Source organism: Cyprinus carpio, unplaced genomic scaffold (genome assembly GCF_018340385.1).
Source record: "Cyprinus carpio isolate SPL01 unplaced genomic scaffold, ASM1834038v1 S000006694, whole genome shotgun sequence".
NCBI lineage: Eukaryota > Metazoa > Chordata > Actinopteri > Cypriniformes > Cyprinidae > Cyprinus > Cyprinus carpio.
Window position 1 is genome coordinate 944184 of NW_024879306.1, and position 8366 is coordinate 952549.

The 8366-nt window shown below is 37.0% G+C and overlaps 1 protein-coding gene across 1 annotated transcript in view; it reads left to right on the forward strand.

Annotated features, from left to right (window-relative positions):
- Nucleotides 1–8055, forward strand: part of LOC109101598 (follistatin-like 5) — a 107309-nt gene extending 99254 nt beyond the window's left edge. Inside the window, 8 exon segments of the mRNA XM_042755402.1 lie at nt 2–78; nt 523–669; nt 7033–7306; nt 7308–7334; nt 7336–7416; nt 7418–7459; nt 7462–7614; nt 7616–8055. Of these exon segments, the coding sequence (XP_042611336.1) occupies nt 2–78; nt 523–669; nt 7033–7306; nt 7308–7334; nt 7336–7416; nt 7418–7459; nt 7462–7614; nt 7616–7762 (948 nt within the window). The 3' untranslated portion in view covers nt 7763–8055.
- The last annotated feature ends 311 nt before the right edge of the window (nt 8056–8366 follow it).

The following is an 8366-nucleotide window of genomic DNA, read 5'->3' on the forward strand; positions in this document are numbered from 1 at the left end:
TGGGTTCCAAGTGAAGCTGCACTATGACAAGTCTCATGACCAGGTGTGGATCCTGAGCTGGGGAGATCTCGAGAAAAAACTTTCCAACCCTCCCAGGTAAAGCCAAATCATGCCAGATTTATTACTGTGTGCTAATCACCACCTGATGCCTCTTCAACAAGACTACCGGGACGTGTTTGCCTAACTACTTCTACTATTCATCTGATTATTCAAGTATACGAGTCAGCCCTGCTGAGTATGTCTTTTGATGATTTTAGTTTTGGAGCATTCCCAAGTGATGTAAAATTGAACCAGCATAGCAAGGGGTCTCAGTGGGGTTGTATATCGCATAATTGGCACACTCTCGTCCCCCATAATGCATAGCTTTGGTTAATCACAGACAGAACACATTGAGTACATTGAGACAAGGGGATTTCTGGCTTATTGTGTTATCATAGAGATGTTCACACATCTCTGTTTTGTGTGTGATCATGTGGATGAAAGCCCCAATGAAACTGCATCGCTCATGTTTTTATTGTGACTCTCAGCTACACATCAGGTGATCAGCCAAGCCAGTGGAAGCACGTCCCACCACACCATCCACACCCAGCCAGTTGGCCATCGCTTCGACAGGGTGGAGGATTTCTTTATTCCTCCAATAAGCCTCACCATCACCATCAATCACATCAGGTAAAGAGAGAAAGACTCCCACCATTTTATATATATTCCCATCAAAATATTATTATATATATATATAGATAATATTATATATATATATATATACACGTATATATCTATATATAATATATATATAGTATATGAGCAATTGTATGAACACCGTACTTGACTCTGATTAGAACTCACAGAGAGGAAACAGCTTTAGTTGTGGATAGTGTGTAAATTGCATTTCGGGGTATGTTTTTTTATTTTTTTTTTTTTTTTTTTTTTGTGACATTTAGATCTTAATAAACCATTTTGTGGCATTCATAGTTCACATCACATGAGGAAGTAGGTTTTGAGGTAGTCGAGGGGAAAAATGTGAGTTTTAAACCCTGAATAAACAGACCAGGAGATGTTGCGTGGATATGGAAATCTCATTTGAATTGATTACCAATCTGAGTTGAGATTACTGAGCATGCCCCTAATCCTCTTATTGTCCCCTGTTTGCAGATGAATGTTTACCTTACGCTGTCATGTCGTGCTAATATAAAAAAAAAATAATGACTCAATTCAAATGCTAGAGAGATTTACTTGTTTTCTTCATTGAGAGAGCAAGTCACACTGCTGATGGCAAGAGTGGCAAACAATCTAAAATGTTCACATAAAAATTATGAATGTGATGGTTTGTAAGAAATCTTATGCTCTTTATTTTTCAAAATCTTGCTGTTTGCTGCCTACATACGCAGCATCCTACTGAAATGGAACCTCATACGTGAGAACCCTACTATAAAGTGCAATAGAGCCAGCCCACTTTTTCAGTGGCCTTGGTTCCAGAAGTTATTTTTTTTTTGTTTTGTTTTGTTTTTTTTCTATAGGGATTGATTACTTTAAAAATAATAATAATAAAACAAATAAATAAAAAAATCCCCTATAGATAAAATGAATGGGATTTTTACTTCTGAATACTTCTGAAACCTTTGCACTCTATTTAAGTGTTACAGGAGCCTTTGATTCATTGATTTCAATAGCCTTTATGTCTCCAGCACACACATATGATTTGCCTTAAAATATTGTCTCCATGGGCTGCTCTCTAGGTTTTGAATCAGAGCCATAGAACTTACCATGTGAGGCAGATGACTGACAGTTTTCTTATCAATCTAATCAAAATCAATTAATGTTCACCAACATATTTTAATAAAGCTATCCTTTAGTCAAATTATCATCCCTAACTGAGATTTTATCTGCAGTGTGAATCTCATGACCAGGTAAATGTAAATAGCATCTATCCAGTTTACTTATCTATGTGGTAACATATCTTTTTGTAGTTAAATAGTCTGTGTCTCTTGACGTATAGTGTTTATAAAGCTGTTGGAGAATAAACATATTGTTGCAGTTCAGTTGCGGAGCTCAGCACAGCTATGTGACCAGCTTTTGTTAAAAGACATGATCTCTGGTCCCACAGGGGAGAGTTCTCATCCAGAGGATACGGCATAGTGCACAAAGACCAGTTTAATTTTCAATCCTTTCGGGGCATGAGATAATGCGGCTTATACGCATGCCATACACACTCACAAAATACACACTCTCTTCTTAGATGAGTCACTGAACCCAGCTGTTTGCTTTCACCCTAATATTTACTAGCAGAAATACTGCATTAGTTGATACATGCTGCACTACGAATTCAGTTTCCTGACACTGGAGTTCAGTGCATGTCACTCTCGTTTTTCTTGAATAAAAACTGCAGGACACTCAGTTGTGGGTATGTACACTTTTTTTAGCACTCTGCCCCAGCAGGCTGGTGACATTTAGTGGTGCTGTTCGCTCTCTGATGGAGTAATGTGTTTCAGTGCCCAGAGTCAACAGAGTGCAACATCATCTCTCTATACTGAAACAGAGGTTAACTCCAGTGTAAAGTATTACAGCCCTCTGATCTTAACCTGGCAAGAGTTTGGATTTAGCACATGACATTAGCTTTTGGATGGAGAAGTTGTGTTTCTTTGTAAATGCTGTTATGTAAGATGTTTGAGGAATTATGTCATTGATCCAAAGGTAATGAGATAAAGATTGAGAGAGTGATTTTGTAAAACAAACATACTCACAGATCAAGACCAGACATGGTGATCTCAAAGGTATTTGTATGTAAAGTGTACACATACAATTATTGACAGCAGCTGAAACAACTAAATCTCTTTTATGCACAACATTTGCGAGCTACGGATGTTTACAAATCTTCTGAAGACTGGTTGGAACTGGATTTGCCACCATCTCAAGCTAAATGGTCAATACCATGCTTGCATTTATCAGTACATTAAACATTACAGTAAATGATAGTGATAATTTGTCTGAGGAAAAATCTTTTTTGATTGGATGAAAAAAAAAAAATCAGATTAGACTAATAAAAGTTAGTACTCTTTGATTTAAAATTTCTTAACAGACCTTATATGAAAAACAATGTGTTTTAAATCATGTACTAAACTGGTATTGTCACATTGTACCAAGTCTTTAGCAAAAAAAACTAATGAAACTGTCAAATTATGTAAGTATATTTGCAAACCAAGGCTGCAGATTGATTTGATCAAAAATATCCAGCACAAAAAAATCATATTGTGATATAGTATTTTTTTAAATATTATTAATTTAAAAATAACCATTTTCTATTTAATATATTTTAAAATATAATGTATTCTGTGATAACAGCCATTACTCCAGTCTTCAGTGTCACATAATCCTTCAGAAATCATTTTAATTATGCTGATTTGGTGCTCAAGAAATTTTTCTTATAGTTATTTATCTTGAAACAATTCTTTGAAATGATTCAAAGAATCATGAAAGATTCATGAATAATTAGACATCTCTAAAGTTGCGCATACAAAAGGTTTTATTTTTAGAAGCTCGTTTGACATGGTATTGTTAGTGTAACATATAAGTGTTTATCTAACCATAAATGTGTGCTAGGACCACACTTTACGCATGAAATACCCCATGAATAATAAAAAGACACAAACCAGAGAGCTCAGTGTGCCTTGTAAATTTTATATGAATTACTTGCGTAATCCTCAGGAGTATATTGATTTTTGTAAATATGCTGACATAATAAGATGTGCGACTGGTAAACAGCGCCAGTGTCATTTGTACAAAACACTGTTGTAAGGAGGAATGTTTGGTGATCCGTGATCTAATAATAACTATAATTTCGTTTTTCTCATTTGAAATGCCTCATATGTTTTGACTTCACCCTGTGGCAGTGAACTGCTGAGGAGGGATTTGTACAGGGGAGCGACTGCGAATTGTGGACATTTTAGTCAGTGGGTTGTCAAATTATTTCTGCATTTACACACCTCCTCACTGGAAAAAATAACAGCCTGACAGGAGTCCCATTTATGGCATTCATTGACTTTCTGTCATACGTTTTTATCCACAGCCAGCCTGCAGGCAAATATGTTTACATGTCAAAGTAAAAAAAAAAAAATTGTAATTGTACAGTAAGCCCTTTGCTAATGCTAATTACATATTTTCTCAGGTCTAAAGGGCTGTTCAGATAAATACTGAAGGAGTTTGTATAAATGCAGGTGTTATGATGAATGAATAAATGTGTTTTGTTTGTGCAAAGAAAGGTTGTTTGGGATGCCTAAGGTTCAGTTGGAAACAGCACTGATTTACAACTGGAAAGTGCCTCTATTAATTTCCCTACAATGCATAAACCAAACACAGAAATCGCAAAGTATACACAATGCTATAAAAAATGCTTGTTTGTGTTTTTGTTTTTAATTATATAATTACAGTGACGTCCTGTTGTATATTGACTGAATGAGTGAGTAGAGGCTAGTGACTTTTATAGGAGTAATGAAATCAGCAGGAGATATCCATACGACAGAGCTGTGTGTGCCAATTCAAGATAATGTATGTGACTCTTAAGTACAGTATCTTATTCTGGCGTACCAAGGGATACATCATCACACGCCACTGTAGAAATGTTTTATATCTAGCAAAAGAAAACCTATTTTAAATCCTTATTGAGTGATGCGTTTCGTCACGGATTGCATCAAACATACATCTGTTTTAACAAAGCTGAAAGCTGATTCTAAAAGCATTGTACGGACTCTATAGCACACAAGCCTGATTTGCTTTGCTTTGCTTTGCTTTTGTTCTGCTCTGCTCTGCTCTGCTCAGTTTTGTTTTGTTTTGTTTTTTTCATCCAGGACAAATTTCTTTTATTCAGAGCCAAGTTCCGATTACACTGTCTGAAATGTGTTATGTTTGTATCAATAATATATGTTTTGTGAGTACTATAGCGGCAACCATCTTCATTGTTTTAATTCATGTTTTTTGTTGCATTGGATTTACCATACCACAAAACTTTACATGCATAAAATGCCAAGGTATGTAAGGTATTGGGTGCCAAGTGCAACTTCAAATTTCATTAGAATATGTCCCTTTGTCTGTGTTTTCTTGTTTCAGTTGGGTTAATATATTTTTCATTTTGGTGTTTTGTTTTTAGAAGAAGAAGCTTTTTTGCAAGGGCAGAAAATCACTCATTTAACCATGTGTAAACAACTATTTTATTTCTTGAAATTGTGTGCCTTTTCCTTATTTAGCATCGTAAATGTTTATGCAAAGTTTCAGCACATACAGTAGATGTGTTTTGATGCAGAAGAAGATCTCAAAAGCGCTCAAAGCGGGTCTGATCCACATTTAAACTGCTTGAAACACTGTTTGATCCACATTTAAACAGCTTGAAACACTGGTTAAACTAATTATTTCTTCTTTTGTGACTCTTACACATTTAAGGTGATAAATATGCACTGTTTTTCACAGATGTGATTTGGATACAAAATGTGATGTAAAGTGTATAAAAAATTGTCCCCCTCAATGGTTTTAATTTCGTCAAAATTTAACACATTGAAGAACAGAGAAAAAAAGTCAAGGTAAAAAAAAGAGAAAGAACCTTAATTGTTGTACTTTATGGATGCTCATATTATTTCAATATTATTATTTTTATATAATTTGAGGTCAGTTTGACCCTTAATACAAACAGAGAAGCTATTTTATTAACACAGCAGAAGATAATTTTTCTTGCTAGCAAAATAATCCTATTTTCAATTGAAGTATCTGACTTAGTATTGAACACACACTTTTTGCATTCATATTCCATGATCTCACGCCGCCAGTTGCCGAATCCGTCGCCAGGCCTTCTACCGGGACCTCATAATTTAGAAATTAAGCCCCGAGCATATCATCACAGCCAAAACAGCCTGGCCTATAGCTAATAGATGGACACTGGCTGCCAATTGATGGAGCTCATCACAGGCAGTGATAATCTGTCCCATTGGGTCCACGGCAGATGTGGCCTTTTGGCCTGGAGTAGACAGCGGCCACATTCTCGAGTGCAAAAGAGAAGATGGATGTCATGGTTTGAAGTCTATGCTAGAATTGATATGAGAGCATGCAGATTTAATCGAGCTTTGTCAGATCCTTTATTTCCCTCAACAACTTCATTTGTTCTTGGTTCTTCTGAGAATTTTTTATAGCCTATAATTGGGCTCTTTGGATTTCTCAATGGATAAGACAAAGTGTGGGTGATTAATTTTTTAATTGAAATCAATTATGAAACCAGACATCTGGCGGAGGATATTTAGCATGGACTGATGAACAGAGATGTGACATTGAATTCTTTATCTCTCTTTTTTGGATCTCCTCATTAGACTTGAACCTGCACTCTGGGTTCATTCACTCTAATGCTCCGTTGTTACTTTCAGTGTGGCAGTTACTTCTTATCCAAAGAAAACTTCCACTTCATTAATTGCAAGTGCAGTGCCCTCAGGGCAACATTACTTAAGTGCGTAGTAGAGTTAGATCCAGTTCCAGGGACACTTTAACTTGGGATTGGGGATACCGATCCTTAATAATTACAGAGCTTCAGGGTTGGGCAAAAGTGGGAATTTATGTACTGGCTTTCTTCAGTTCATGAGCTGAATTGGCCCAGAGAGTGTTGAATTGCAATGACTGGAAGAGAAATTTACTGATTTGCAATTTGCAAAGGAAATTCAACAGTTTTATGTGACTGATGATTTCAACTAATAATACAGATTTTTGAAAATGTAAAAAATTTCATTTATTATATATATCTACGCATACACAGCAATTATATGAATGCTTACTTTTAAATTCCAATTCCAATTCGACATCCCTTTTACTACCTCAGTTCAAAAGGATTGAAATGGAATATACTATAAATGGCATTATTTCAAAAGCATAATTTAATTCTGTATTCCACAAAACAAGTGAGCTTGTTCTGACAAAGAAACATAACATAGTTGTGTCGAATGAAGGTTTTGCTTGACAAAAACAATGTTTTCTGACATCATCTAATGCTTGTTTTTTTTTCTTTAATAGGTTTGGCATCATTCTCCACAAGAATGAACCAGCTCTTCATAAGATTGATTTGGAAACCACCTCCTATGTGAAAAACATTAGTCTGCAGGAGTACGATTGCATCCCACAATCCCTCGCCTACACGCACCTGGGCGGATACTACTTCGTCAACTGTCAGCCAGACTCAACAGGTGCGGTACGGTCACAATTAATCATCGATAGCGTAACAGACAATGTCATCGGTCCAAACAGGGATGTGAGCGGCACACCTTATGTCTCTCCTGATGGCCACTATTTTAGTGAGCGTGGATGACCGTGACGGGCTGGCTAATGCGCTTGCAGCATGTGTCCGTGCGGGGTGAGATCGGCCAACCCTTTGACATTCACACCAACCTGCACCTGTCCCGATCTGGCCTTCATGCCCTCTTTCACTGAGGCTAACCAGTACCCCGACACGTGTTCGGCAGCACAGGCCGCCAGACGGATGCTCTTTTTGTAGAGCTCAGCACCGGTAATGTCAAAATGATCAAGAGCCTAAAGCAGCCCACGCCGGCTGCTCGGTGGCCTTGGAATCGTCAGAACGCAGCCCAGAACAGGGTCATGACTAGGCAGCGGGCTGTTCGGACAGTATCTCATGACCCCTTCTCAAAAGCTCCCTGTTTATATTCTGGATGGGCGGCTGGAAACACTCAACTGTGAGATCACCGACGTTCCCTTGGGAAATACTGTGGTGTGGGTGGGAGAGCCGTAAGTCATTTTATAGGGGCTTGAGAGGGAAACAAACAAACAGGTTGCACTGAATTTGGTCTCCGTTTAATTTATTGAGAATAAAATAAGTCTCAAAGTTTGGAACAAAAAACAAAACTGACTGTTCAAAAACTTGCATTGGAAAAGAGAACTTGTGAAATGCCTGTTTTTGATAAGCTAGCTAGGTTTTTGAGTCAAATAGCTAATAAGTAGTTACTCCAAAAATATTTAGGTGGCGTTAAACTAGCATTGGTATCTTTTATTAAGAAAGTCAGTAAGAAACACTTTGTTTGAAGGTGAGAATTGGTTTAATTGATTGATTGAAATGATTCAACTGATACGGACCCCATGTTTTAGGAATAATATTTTCTCATCTCCCTTTAACATTTAAAACACACATACAAAACACATCCGGCCCCATTTTTTCCAGTGCCTTGAAGGAATACTCACTAAAAAAAGAAAGTAAAACATAATTATTCCCCCAAGCCTGTGGATTAAACCTCCCCAGCTTTTCCACACGCAGAGTAAAAAAAGAGCTACACTTAAAATTCAACCTGTTTATAACTCCCACAGACCCCAGGCCATCAGCTCTTTTAGCTTATTAAAAC